Source organism: Colletes latitarsis, chromosome 4 (genome assembly GCF_051014445.1).
Source record: "Colletes latitarsis isolate SP2378_abdomen chromosome 4, iyColLati1, whole genome shotgun sequence".
NCBI lineage: Eukaryota > Metazoa > Arthropoda > Insecta > Hymenoptera > Colletidae > Colletes > Colletes latitarsis.
This window is the reverse complement of record NC_135137.1, coordinates 37117009-37130299: the sequence shown is the minus strand read 5'-3', so window position 1 is coordinate 37130299 and position 13291 is coordinate 37117009. Positions and strand designations below refer to the sequence as shown.

Below are 13291 nucleotides of genomic sequence, written 5' to 3'. Positions count from 1 at the left end.
GAGATTTCGACGAAACGACGTTTTTTCTATTGGTACCGCGACCTTAAGCGTCAGCGGCCGTTGTTTGAACGGAAACGATGATTTAGCATCCGGTAACGCTGTTACGTTTTTACAGAAACTCTCCAACGTACACCGTGTGTAGTAATCTCGACCAATAAATCTTGATAATTCGCGCCGTGAGTTCATCCGATTCTCTTGGGAACAACTAACGAACACAGACATTTCTCGACACCGTCGCGAACTCTCTTCCCGCGATTGGAACATCGATCCGTACGGTAGACCGATCCACCGTCGCGAGATCATAGAACAAAAGACTGGAACCGCGTGAAAATCGACTGTTGGAATTGCACGATACCGAATAGCGCGTTCAGCGAAACAGCACATTTCGTTTGAACAAAAATTACAGATACATTCGATTCCCAGCATTTGTCAAAAAAATTCAACCGGTCTTCTGATTAAATGTGATTGTAAAAAATATTCAAAATCTTCCAAAGGCAAACGGAGCGTGGTGTTTCTCTCTACGCGTGTCCTATCGCGATTACTCTATTAATTTTGCGTACGAAGAGGCGGGAGAAAAATTTTCTGTTTCATTATTTTTTATTTTCACACGTTCGTGGCCCCGAGCTCTTCGACGTAAAAAATCGCTACATAATGAAACAGCGCACAACGGAACTTCAATTTACGCACGAGGCGCGGCAAGGTTTCCCGTGACGCTGGCCGACCAATCGACGAGAAGTCTGACGAAACTTTTTGGAAAGGGGTGAAATTCGTTTCGAGACCGCGAGGACCGCGCAACTGCCGCGATTACGCGAGCGTTAATTATCGCGGGGCGCGCGACATGGCTGAACAGAGATGGGCAAAATTTTATTCGTGTAATATTATTAAAAGTATAAATACAACGGTTCTCTGCGTTCGTACAACAAGATATTGGAATCAACTTTTCGGATTCGTGCAACGCGAAATTTACTTTTACTTTGTGATTCGAAATCTCATTTCTTATCGAATTAGTAACAAAATAAAAGTTTCGCTCGTCTCTGTACCGAAATCCACCCGTATTTTTTGCGATCAAACGCGTAACAAGTATTCCTATAAACATACAAGATCATACGTATCGAATTGGCAATATTCGAAATAAAAGAGAAAAGAATTTTGATAAACGTTTCCCCACTGTCGGTCGGAATTTCGTATCGCGTCCTTCGGCGAAACGACAGAAGCACACGGATTTTATAGAGTTCGCGTAGCAAAAGAAGGGGAAGTACAGAAGCCCGTGTAAATATTTCACTCTAGAGATTTGACTACGAACAGCGAATCATCCTTTTTAGTGTACATTACTTTGTATCATAGCCTACGAATCGTTTAGCTAGACACATTCGAGATCTCCGTACGGAAAGGCAAGGGGAAGAAAGACGAGTCGCCGGTTTTTTTTTTCTTTTTTTTTCGGGGAGGGATTTTTTCGTTGACGATCGAACCTTTCTATCGTGCTGCCCGACAAGAATCGAATCGCGGCGAACGCGATACCGGAAATCGACGATTCCACCGTGGAGAATTTAGTTCTCGCGTTCCGAATTGGTTTTGATACTCGAGCACGAAGAACCACGATGCACAAAGGAAACAAGCAGCGAACACCACCCCTCGTACAAACCACCCCTTCTCTCCAATCTAACGCGAAACGTGTCAATTTGTCAGAAGTACAGTTTCTATCTCGAACGACGATAGAATAACTAAATGAAAATAGTTGGTTCGTTCTAAACATTTTGTCCTCCTTGTTTAAAAAAAATGGAATTAAATCTTTTGCGCGTCGAAGGAGATTCGTAGGTGTCTGTTCGAGAAATCGTGGAGCTTCGTACGCTCGGTTCCGTGTCGGCTCGATCGCGACTCGATCCTGAATCCCTCGCATGTACCTGTAGCTTTAAAGATCGGTTAAATGGCCACGTATCTCGTTCGCACAAGATCTTCCGTTAGCGAGTCAAGTTTAGAGAAAGAGAGGCAAAAGAGATACCAGAGAGAAAGAGTGCGCGAGATTTCCACGAAAATCGAACGCGACGCAAAATCCACCCTTCGATATCGATAGTGTGCCAACAATTCCCTTTTATCGTCTATCGCGTTTATTCATTCCCTTCGACGTCTCCGAGCCATTCGAGGTTTCGAACACGTTGCAACACGCGCGCAATAAATATTACCGTAAGCATAAACAAGTAAATTTCTGTCGCCAGAACTCGTTCGATGATAAAATTAAACAAGCTCGCTGTTCGACGCAACGAGCTGCAGAAATTTCGATGGATAAATTCGTTCTACGGATAGTCGGGCGTTTGTTTGGTTTTACCATCGTGAGAATGTAAGTACAAAAGAAAAACAAAGATGACAAAATATCGCGACGCCTCGTCGCTTTCAATTTTTCAATCTTTCCCGCGTCGCGGCAGTCGATAGACATTAACGCGTGTCCTTATCAACGTTTACGTGTATCGTGCTCGCGCGATAAAGTCTGCTTTCACGTTTTTTTTTTATTTTTCGCTTTTATACGACCCTCCCCCCGCCACCCTCTACTGCCCCTCTCATCGAATTTCGTTGCGTTTCTACTTCTTCTGTTTTTTTCTCGACGATCGACCTTTGTTTCGCCCAAAAGGATGAAATTTTACGGGACGAGACGCGTTTCTTTCCGTCATTTTTTTGCGACGGGAACCGCGGACAGAAAAAAAGAAAAGAAAGAAACGAAACGACGAGACCAAAGAGATGTTTATTTTAATGTTGTGTATATTAATTGAGTTTATGTCGTGTAAGTCGATTTATCCGTGCGTTACAACGAGTGCTTTAATTATCTTCTCATTTTTGTTCTCAACTATTATTATATTATTATTATTATAAACATATATCTATACGACATACGTTTTTTTTTTCTTTTATATAAGTTTCTATTGTGTAATCATCGCGAACGATCGGCGCAATCTTTTATACTTAAGCTGTACATTTCGTTTACTCGATTAATCATCCATCAAGCATCCATTATAATATTAACGATTATTACTATTATTATTTATAGTTAATTGGTTTACGTGCTAATTATTAAGCAGCCAGTGCCGTTTATTTTATACTTCTCGTACAGTGTAATGTGTATCACCGCTGTTATCATATTTTATTAAATCTTTGCCATATAATAGCCCCCCGTGGTCTCACGTTCTCATCTCCATTCATGCGTGCCAAGCGATCGCGCTTATCCACAAAATGTTCCATAACAAATATTTTAACCCATTACCAATCTACTACTCTTTTCTATCAATTTGTCATTTTATTTAAGGGCTAATATTAAGGTTAACGGTACCAAAAATTGTTTCACCGTTTCCTTTTTGAAAACAATAAACGATCCTGCGCAAAGTCAAACCATTGTAACCTTGCACGAAACGGTCTCCATTCCTATGCAATATATCACATAATATTTTACATACGTTTACTAATTTCTCGACATTCGTTCTGGAACATTTTGCACACATTCCCAGCCGCTTCTTCCCGCTTCCCAGTCGCGCGACGACAAAGTCACCGTTTGAATTGCGCCCCCGAGGAGCTTTGCGTTGCAGCCAGCGATTTTTCATTTTAAAGCAAAGGACCCTACGGAACATAAAAGAAAACGGAATAACATAATATCGAAGGAAAAGCCTTTCGACGCGTACGATGAAAAGAACAAGCGGTTCGGTCGCGGCAAAGACGTTGCATCGTTTTCAGGAAACGTGGCCGCGTGCAATACCGGAGTCACTTGGCGTTCCTATGCGCGCACGTTCTTTCAAAGACTCGCAAGTAAATCGCGTTGTCGTTTTCTTGCGACCCGGTAAACGCACTCGAGTCTATCCTTGATGTTTCCATACGAAAAACTAACGAGCAACGACGCACGCTTTTCGCGCTTGCAAATCCTCCGGGAGTAATTCCGAACAAAGAGATTTTTCACTCGTCGCACGAGCCCCGAACCGGGGGAAGGGCTGGGCGTTCGCTTAATTTTCATTTTTCTTTTCTTTTTCCTTTTATTTTCCTCTCGAAGATGCAACTACTTTCCGTTCAGGCGACGCGATCAATCTCGGATGATCTTGGCGTGGCGACGATTGGTTTCTCTAACATAGTATACGCGTAAACTCATCCGAGGCAGCCATTCTGGACCTTGCAGCCACCCCGAAACGAGGTTTAGCTCTATTTTAGGACTTCGTTTTCGCGCGAAATCGTTGCAAGGCCTAAGAACGTCACTTCTTCCGTTACTTCTTATCGTCGGTGAGTTTGGTCCTAACCGTAGGGGAGCTGGTTTCGGGCAAAAATCGACCGTCTCTATTCACCTCGAAGGAGATAAAATAGATTATTTCACATAGCACACAGTTGAATAAACTGTAACAAAAGCAATGAAAGAAAATAATGCTATTTTTATATGTTGCATCGTCTGCCGTGGTGATCTATAGTTATACGAACCGTGCTTGCGTTAATTTTTTTTTTTTTTCGTCCCCGTGTAATCGATTGGGCCATTTCGTGTCACGGTCGTGTTGGTTTCTTTCGAATTGTTTCGACGCGTACGTACGCGCGGATCGTTTACGGATGTTCATCGAGAAAACATCCGATCAATATTCGAGTCGTTCAACGAAAGATATCGATGCGGTATTTTTTTATACTCTTTAAAAACAAGTTACTATACGTTCCGAGTGGTGTCGTAAAAAAATAAATTGTGAGAAGCATTCTCGTATAATTTGACGAGGAATGTCCCAATAATAATTAATATCATCAACATTAGCTGCTTAGAAGTAAACGACGAGAAATATTTCCGAAGATGATCCAAAGGATGCTCTTGCTCACAATTGATCTAGATTACTACATTAAGATTTACTATTATTGTATTATTATTACTATATCTACATTCCTTTTAAGAATCTACCACTATTACTTTACGAAACCATCTGTAAATAAGTATTTTGTATTCCTGCAAGAATAAAATTAAGAATCATTATCGTTTGTTTTATATTCCTACCACTGCCACCGTACTCGTGATATGTATTTCGCCCGCTTTTATGTACATTATTAGGTCATCCAAAAAGTTCTTGGAGGCAATTTTTAAATATGATCGATATCGAATTTTTTCCCCCCGCTTTTCGTTCGGAAAATTTGTTTATCGGATGACCTAATATAAATGCATACCTATGTAGTTTTCACAAAGCTTTATTCAATGATTCTTCTTCGTAATGATTACAATTAAACGATTATATATTTCGTGTTTTAAAATTATAAATGATTACACGTACAAATCTATGCTAATAACACGTACATTTCTTTGAATAGAATATTGTGTATGGATCAATCGCTTACATATCGAAATATATCAATCGTTGAACGAATTTTTATCTACCGCTTGTAATATGCAATAATATCGTTCAAAATCTTCACGTTGACAACGAAGAATAGTAAACTGAAGACCCAAATAAACGTGAAAGTATTTGACCCTCGAAATTCTAAAAAATAAGCTGCCAGTAGCCAAAGACTTTGACTTACGATCCACGCAAAACATAGACATACTGATCTCTTAACGCTTAAACGAAAATGTGGAAGGCACAACGGTAAAAGAGATAAGAACCAGAAGAAATATTGAGATGTTAATACGGGATTATATGTCACCATTACCATGGCTTGTGTAAACATTGCAAATGGCAATTCGGATTTACTCGAGTATTTGTATGACAACATCAGCAACAGCATTAACTGTGGTACAAACGTGAAAATTTTTTGAATTATGCTTGATGGATAATTCACGGATAAATATAGCATGTAAAAGTAAACAGAAAAGTTGTGTTTCGTGTCTTTACGTATCACGTGATAAATAAGGCTATTGTAAAGATACTCGAATCCGTAAATATAATAATTTACGATGGTTAAAAGAATTACTAAAGATACGCAACTAAGTACCAATTTTAACTGATTTTTGTTCGGCATCAAATTTCTCTTGTTAAGAGAAATATACATGGGTAAACTGAACACAATAGGGTATAATCTAAAATGAACAGATATAGCATGCAATAACCCTGTTAGAATGAATTTATGTTGTAGAAATGAAAACAGGGTCAACATGACTAAAAGAACTGCCATGGAATCTGCGTTCCCTCTGGTTGAAATTATAATCGTTAAAGGATTATATAACCATATCATGGCACAAATACATTTCAATTTCTCGCTGCAATTTTGCAACGTTAGAATCTTTTTTATCAAAATTGCTACCAGAACGTCAACAAAAGAAAACAAAATCTTCCCGAAATTTTGGTGTAACAAGATATTTGGTGTTAAAAGCAAGGCTAATAGTGGTGTATAGCGATATGTATCGCGTTCGAACGGAGATTTTCCTTCCACCATGTACCTCGCGGCATCGGTAAATACTTTATAATCCACATCAGTATATGGAACATCAAAGGTTTTATCGTGATAATTTGAATAAACGACTAAAACTACTCTAAGTAGGAAGGCTAATGAACAGTGCCCCTTAAACGACAATGTATCCATTTTCAAATCATATAACATATTCTTTGTTAAAAATGGATATCAAACAGGCAGTAAAAAGCAAGAGAGAACATACTTTATTCTATCCCCTATAACCGTGTATTACTTTTTGCAGCAGCTTTCATTAAACACATTTTGAATTCTTTAAACTCACTTTCACAATCGTCTTTTTTTAAATTACTTTTTGCCAATATACACGCTGCATACTTGGCGCCAGGTTCCTGACACTGCGCAATAAGAATTGGATATTTTCTAAATCGCTCCTTTGCCTTCTTCACTGCTTCCATGTTTAACTGTATAAATCTATGATGTTATTTACTACATACCAATACGCATGTTTATTACATGTCAAGACATATTTATCACGTATTAATACGTTACTTGCTATAACAAAACATTAAGTTTCATCTAGTTTTTAGGAGGTACTCTTCTTGCGAGGTAAAATAAATATACGAAATTGGCTCCCACTAGTCCTGTAAGTATCTTAAGTCTCATGATCTTATCCGCAGTCATGATTTAGTTTTGAGCGTTTTTCTGGAAGAAAGCAAACAAATAATGTTTTCACAAAGAATGTAGATGAACTAAAAACTTACAACACGAAACTGTTGTAAACTTACATAATCCACTGTATTATGCTCGTACGGCTTGGAAATATCGATACCTTCGCAAACCGTCGACGTAGCCTTGTGCAAAATGCAACACTGCCTTAGTTCCTCTATAACAGATTCACAACGCGATGGTTGATAGACGTTATCTGAAATCGAATTGATGTTTTAACCTCAAATACACAAATAAGGTTAGGTGAGGCAAATGTCGACTGTGTCGAGTAAAATACTATACGAAACACAAACCCTTTAAACACTGCTGCAATTTGCATGCAAATTTTTTACATGGATCGGCTGCAGTCATGCAAAATGATAGATTGGTCTCCGAATCTGAATAAATTTAATCCAACGATACTTACGCAATCGGCTATAAGTTACAACATGTAACTCGACTAACGTAGTCTACTAAAGTCTGCTATCTATGACCTACCTTATGTCTGGAGTCCAATACAACTGGTGCGTAGTTCGAACTGTAAAACCACTGCCAATATAAACGACCTTCAAATTGAACTTTGCAAATTTTATAAAACGCACATAATTTATAATTTAACACACACCACTGAATGTTTGGCAATAAAAAAGAATATACGTTCACATTTACGTAACCATACCAAAACACAGTCATTGTATATAAATAATCATTAACGAATGTTTTGCTAGGTTAAATTATACAAATTGTGCATCGATACCGTTAAAAGTACTATAATGTTGGGGAAGATTAAAACAAAACAAGAGAAAGGAGGTATGTAGAAAAATATGAATCAGTTTCGTACATCCGCTGTACTCGATAGTTTGTATCGCAGAATTCTTTCGGTAGTTCTCGTTATAGGTTATGTATCTGTTTAATAGTATGCTGTGTAATAACTACCTGTCTTGTCATACTAGAGCGATATATAAATATACTTTATTCTTCGTATAATTTCTACTTCATTAGTTTGGAGTAGAAATAATTTGTTCCGCGCTCTAAATGTTTTCCACTCGTTCGAACAATATTTCGTTAATAATTAAATTAAATTTATATGTTTTTTAGAGATTATTGCATACAGCGAGGCGGCTGTTGTAAATAATGCTGCTGTAGTTGAATATTGTAGGATATCAATGGCAGCTTTATCCGGTGGTACAGCTGGTTTATTGGGGCTGACAGGTTTATACGGTTTTGGTTTCTACATTTTTGCAGTATTCGGATTATGGGTAAGAAGAATCGACCATTTTATATCTTTGCAAATCTTTGACTAATATTTTCTGTAGGTAATGTTGTTATTAAAAGCTGGGGGCCAGTGGAAGAAATATTTTATAAGCAGGCGAAATCTTTTGACAAGTGGATTTTTTGGAGGACTTTTTGTATCCTTTATATCATTATGAAGAAATGCTTTTATTAAATATCAAATATTTATGGATGTGAAAGTATTTTCCTTAATAGAAACCATTGCAACAACTACAGACATACGTGTTGTTTTGGACGTATCCTTCTAAACAAAGTATTTGCATTTAATTGCAAGTATAGTATATTACATGCATACTATATGGGTATCCCTAGAGTTACACGGTTTTGGAGCAATTTTATTTAAAAAGAAAATATAGATGACATAGATATAGACTAGTTCTGAGTCTCGACTCACGCGGAACCAATTAACCGCGTAACTCGAGGGATACCTGTATTAATCAACATAATGTTTATATTTGTCTATTTTCCTTAATTAAAAATCAGATTTTTGTATGGTATGGTACATGTCTACTGACCTAAAGGATATTTAGACTTAAGAATTTATATTTTTTAATTAAATAGGTATGTCGTTAATTAATTAAATATATCACAAACAATTGCAAGTTACTAGCCAGAGTAATAATATTGTTGAAGAAGCACTGCGTGATGTATTATATATGTATGTACATAGAATACTCTTTCAAAAATACATCTATTCCACCGTTCCACCCGCTCAATCTCGTTCGTTATTTCACCTTGCTCGTAACGTAAGCACACAAATTACAATACGACCATTGTACTTGGATCTATATTTATTCCTATGTTCACATAATATGCAATACACAAACATTGTAAACAAAATATTACAAAATCCTACATTCTCCCTAATGATAAATCATCTAACGTGCACCGAATTACCGAACACGTTTTAAAAATGCGTAAAGTATTATCGTAATGAAACGCTTTAGCCTTTTCTTCGTTTGACTGGACAAATCGACGAGCGATACTTTATTCATCTTGTTACAAATGAAACGTTTAAATTCCAAAAATAGAACATCTTACATTTGATTTTCCTACTGGTACTTAAAACGATGCAACTTTTATTAAAATTGTGAATCGGCGGTCAACAACACGCATTAGATACAGTCGCGGTAATTCAATTTTGGGCAGCCTTCGCGGATGAGCACGATTTTCTTTTATGCCGCCATTGGAGATGTTGGAAAAGCAATCGATATCCCTGCGAATCAGATCTTCGTTTCGGAACTTTGCTCGGGAACAGGTGCACTCTCCAGCTGACAACTTTCCGGGATGTCCTCGAGAGGCGTCCCCGTTTCGAGATCTTCTAATTTCCGTTCTTGATCCATCTTATCGAGTTCGTCTTTGCTCAAGTGATAAATTATCCCGGCCCCGTATCCATCGCCCAGAACGTTTATCGAGGTCCTCAGTCGATCTCTTCAAACGCGAAATAAAATATTAACGACCGTTAGACGAAGAATCGCGACGAAAACTTACAATAGCCAGTCCACGGCGAAGAGCAAGGTAATGTCGTTCGTGGGCAAACCCAAAGCTGTGAGTACTATTAACATCGTGATCAAGGCAGCATTGGGAATGCTAGCCGCCCCTATGCTCGCCAAGGTGGCCGTCAAACTACGTGGATTAAAGGGGATTTTATTCTCAAATAAAATTCACCCGACTCTGGTCGATCGTACAAACCTGACTGTTATTACTTCGTCTATCCCCAAAGAAATTCCATTCATCTGCGCGATAAAAATGGCAGCCACGGCCTCGTAAAGTGCCGTTCCGTCCATGTTCACCGTGGCCCCAACCGCCACTACGAATCGAGTCACTCGCGAATCGATTTTATTATTTTCTTCGAGGCAACGGAACGTTATAGGCAAAGTCGCAGCACTGAAAACCATCAGGAACGTATACCTTATGGTCTCTAGTGGTTCAATCCTCGTGTCAATAACCAAAATACTATTACCAATTTGTAAGAAACGTGCAAACTTATTTGCAATTTTCTCGGCGAAATAAATGGTAAGGTGTAACTTGGGGTACTCGGTTATCGACGTAAGGATCAAGGATACTTGCGGATCGATTTCTACCTCGACGCCGTTCCCAAGGCTGTGATCCAAGCCTGCATCATACCCTTGAAGAACACGGCTGGATTCTGCCGGGTCAACAGCCAAAATATCAACGGCAGTGTGATCACAGCGTGAATCAATAGACCCAGGATAACCGTTACCATGTACAAACCCAGCATCTGAGCGGTCCCCGCCAGATTGTTGATCGACATTATCTTGCCAGCTATCAGACACATGATTCCGAACGGAGAGTACCTGCGTGACATTAAGACTCGAGCCCACATTTCGTCGTCTAAATCACGTATATGGACGTAGCGAGGGAACTACCAAGCGTGAAATTAAGTTGTGACTCGATCGCTCACCACATCACAACGATACTGACGAGTTTCATGGTTATTTCGTTCAGCTGCACGAAGAAGTCGACCATCAATTTTCCACGCGGACCTATCTGTCCCGCGATAAGACCGAACGTGATGCAGAACATTATCATTCCCATCACGTTCGTCCCGTCCTTATATATTAACGTCGGCTCTAGGACGTAATTACTTTGATTCGTGTTCCCTATCATTACCACTTTCTTCTTTACGTAAGTGGTTTGCTCTTGCTGGAAGCACGCCTGCACCAAGTTCTCCGGTACCATGTTTCTAAAATTAGTTTATTCGTTCAGGTAGGACCCAAGGGAAGAACTAAATAAAGCGAGGAGAGAATATGCATAGAAGAAGGGTGGAAACTTGCGAGTTTTACTTAGTGGTTCGTCGAGTACGAGGACCAGAACGGTACCTAATTATATCCAGAAAGGCGTCCAGCGTAGTGACCTTCGTGTCGTCCGATCTAGGCGCGCTGATCGTTGATTTAATCCTAGGATCGCCCGGGTGGATAATCAAAACCATTAATATACCGACTATAGCTGCCAGAATAGTCGTAACTGTGTAATACGTTAGCGCTCTGAGTCCCATTCTCCCTGAACTTTTGGCGTTCAGCTGTGCCATTCCTAGAAAACGGATAGCTCAGAAACCGATAACGACGCGAAACGTTGAATAATCACCGGCGATAAGCGACGAGACAATGAGCGGTAGAATGAACATTTTCAGTAGCCGCATGAGGAGTTCCCCGGGAAAACTGACGAGAGTAATGAACTGTGGCGATGGACTGGCTAATCGACCAAGAAATCCGAGGACGAGACCCACGAAAATACCAAGGATCGTGAAGACCAGAAGCATATTTTCCCCGATCCAATCTACCACCTGAAATCGAGTTCGTGCTCCAAGATACAATCGAATCTTTGGGAAATTATACGATTCCTACTAACCGATTGCAATCTGTCGAGCGGCGTGACGTGGTCGTGCACTTTGACTTCGTCCTCGGACGTTATCTTCTCGATCTCGTCCGAACATGATCTGAAAATTATTCCAGGTAAAAGAAGAAGACAGCTCCGGAACGAACTCGATAAATCTCGCGTGTAAGGAATTATGTAACGAGTGTGCTTCGTTCGACGAGAAGAGGCAGCGTTAAAAACTGTTTGTAAAGAGCCTGAGTTAAAGCAAAGTTTATATTTCCTGCCAGTTCTCGTTGAACAGGGTATCGCCAAAGTCTGCCTACTGGTTACAACCAAAACACTGTCGAGTCCCTATAACTCGTTCGTTTCTCACGTGTGAGTTTCCTTAATCTCCGTGGTGCCCCTGAGGACCGCGACGGCACCGGAAATGCGTTGCATCAGCGACATCGTGGCTGGTCCCGCTAACACGTCGCTTTAAGAGCTCTCGGATAGTCTCCCTCTGGGCACGAGGAAGATCGTGGCGAACACGTTTTCTATCATCCCGCGGTCCTCACCGCCGTGACATCTGCGTTCGCAAACCCAAGGACGATCGTTGAATTTCAAGCAGACTAAAGGCCCGTTAAACGAGGGACGTTCGACGAGTAAGGACGCAAACTGAAATATCGTTCGATATAATCCCCGACAAAAACAACGCAAAGCAGATCCCGTTGAGAAAAGATTTATTCTTTACGCTGGTATCGGCGATAAAAATTTAATAACCACCGTACGCCGTACGAAATCCTTGAATTTGATCACCGACGCTCGAGGCATCCGTGCACAACCGCGCATTAATATCGACGAGACGTGCGCCATTTTGTCTGCTCGCGTCTAATGTAAGGAAAAATCCCGAAGCTGATTACGCGTTTTCCAGCGATAAACATTCGTTTCGATCCGACGTACGGTATTGTTATAAAAATTCACGAAAATACCAGTTTCAACATATTCGATCGCGAAATTAAGGCACTCGCGACGTTCCCCCTGTGAGCTAGTGGTAGGAAGAATCCCGAGAAAGAGGTCACACCTGAGTCCCCGATGGCAGACGCGTCGTTCCAGGACCGCTGCACCGATACCGTGGAATCGTGCGACAAACCAAGTTGCATTCGTAACCGCGGATCCTGGCGGGTCTTTAACGCGCGATGGACTGTCGAGCGACTACCGTATGATCGGGACCTGACTGGGTATCGCGTAGTTACGATCTGCCATCACGTAGATAATGTGCCCCATCCAGGAAGCTGATTAGACGCCGAGAGGGGGGCCGGCGGGCGACCGCCGAAAGAGAAAAGGGAGACCGTACGTGGAGCAAGAGAGACGACAGGCCACAGGAAGAGGTCACTCATCACAACGGGTCGCACGGCACTGAATAAGCAGAAGGGAGAAAAATCTGCACCACGCGAGTCCGTTTCGTAGAAATAGACCCGCCGTTTATTGGATCCACGGCGTCGTTTAAATTGCTCCGAATCGAGAACTCGGAACGGTTCATCCCTTGGCGCGCGCACTCCCTCGGAACGATTAGCGCCGCGGCGTTCTTTATTTATTTATTTCGCCGACGGGCTCTCCCCTTTCGGTACGTGAGAACTGT

The 13291-nt window shown here is 40.7% G+C and overlaps 4 protein-coding genes across 6 annotated transcripts; 1 reads left to right on the top strand and 3 right to left on the bottom strand.

Moving 5' to 3' along the window:
• Window positions 1-5162: 5162 nt before the first annotated feature.
• LOC143341395 (GPI alpha-1,4-mannosyltransferase I, catalytic subunit-like) lies at window positions 5163-6597 on the bottom strand. The gene has a single exon (XM_076764296.1). It carries the CDS (start codon window positions 6523-6525, stop codon window positions 5362-5364), a length of 1164 nt encoding a protein of 387 aa, XP_076620411.1. The 5' UTR covers window positions 6526-6597; the 3' UTR covers window positions 5163-5361.
• Window positions 6598-6802: 205 nt separating this feature from the next.
• On the bottom strand, window positions 6803-7520 carry LOC143341398 (cx9C motif-containing protein 4). The gene is made up of 3 exons (XM_076764299.1): window positions 7356-7520; window positions 7122-7258; window positions 6803-7038 (listed from the first exon to the last, which is right to left on the bottom strand). The coding sequence occupies exons 1-3, from the start codon at window positions 7411-7413 to the stop codon at window positions 7021-7023; spliced, it is 213 nt and encodes a 70-aa protein (XP_076620414.1). The 5' UTR covers window positions 7414-7520; the 3' UTR covers window positions 6803-7020.
• Window positions 7519-9050, top strand: Emc6 (ER membrane protein complex subunit 6). Its single transcript, XM_076764298.1, has 6 exons — window positions 7519-7565; window positions 7770-7851; window positions 8140-8300; window positions 8358-8450; window positions 8551-8570; window positions 8818-9050. The coding sequence occupies exons 2-6, from the start codon at window positions 7815-7817 to the stop codon at window positions 8846-8848; spliced, it is 342 nt and encodes a 113-aa protein (XP_076620413.1). The 5' UTR covers window positions 7519-7565; window positions 7770-7814; the 3' UTR covers window positions 8849-9050.
• Eaat-2 (excitatory amino acid transporter 2) lies at window positions 8867-13086 on the bottom strand. 3 transcript variants are annotated; one of them, XM_076764292.1, is made up of 10 exons: window positions 12734-13086; window positions 12047-12327; window positions 11707-11794; window positions 11443-11641; window positions 11178-11388; window positions 10760-11041; window positions 10419-10652; window positions 10027-10221; window positions 9826-9960; window positions 8867-9765 (listed from the first exon to the last, which is right to left on the bottom strand). In XM_076764292.1, exons 2-10 carry the CDS (start codon window positions 12118-12120, stop codon window positions 9558-9560), a joined length of 1626 nt encoding a protein of 541 aa, XP_076620407.1. In that variant the 5' UTR covers window positions 12121-12327; window positions 12734-13086; the 3' UTR covers window positions 8867-9557. The 3 variants fall into 3 exon arrangements, with proteins under 3 accessions (XP_076620407.1, XP_076620408.1, XP_076620410.1); XM_076764293.1 differs by having other exon boundaries at window positions 12047-12238; XM_076764295.1 differs by lacking the exon at window positions 12734-13086 and adding an exon at window positions 12642-12663.
• Window positions 13087-13291: the final 205 nt, after the last annotated feature.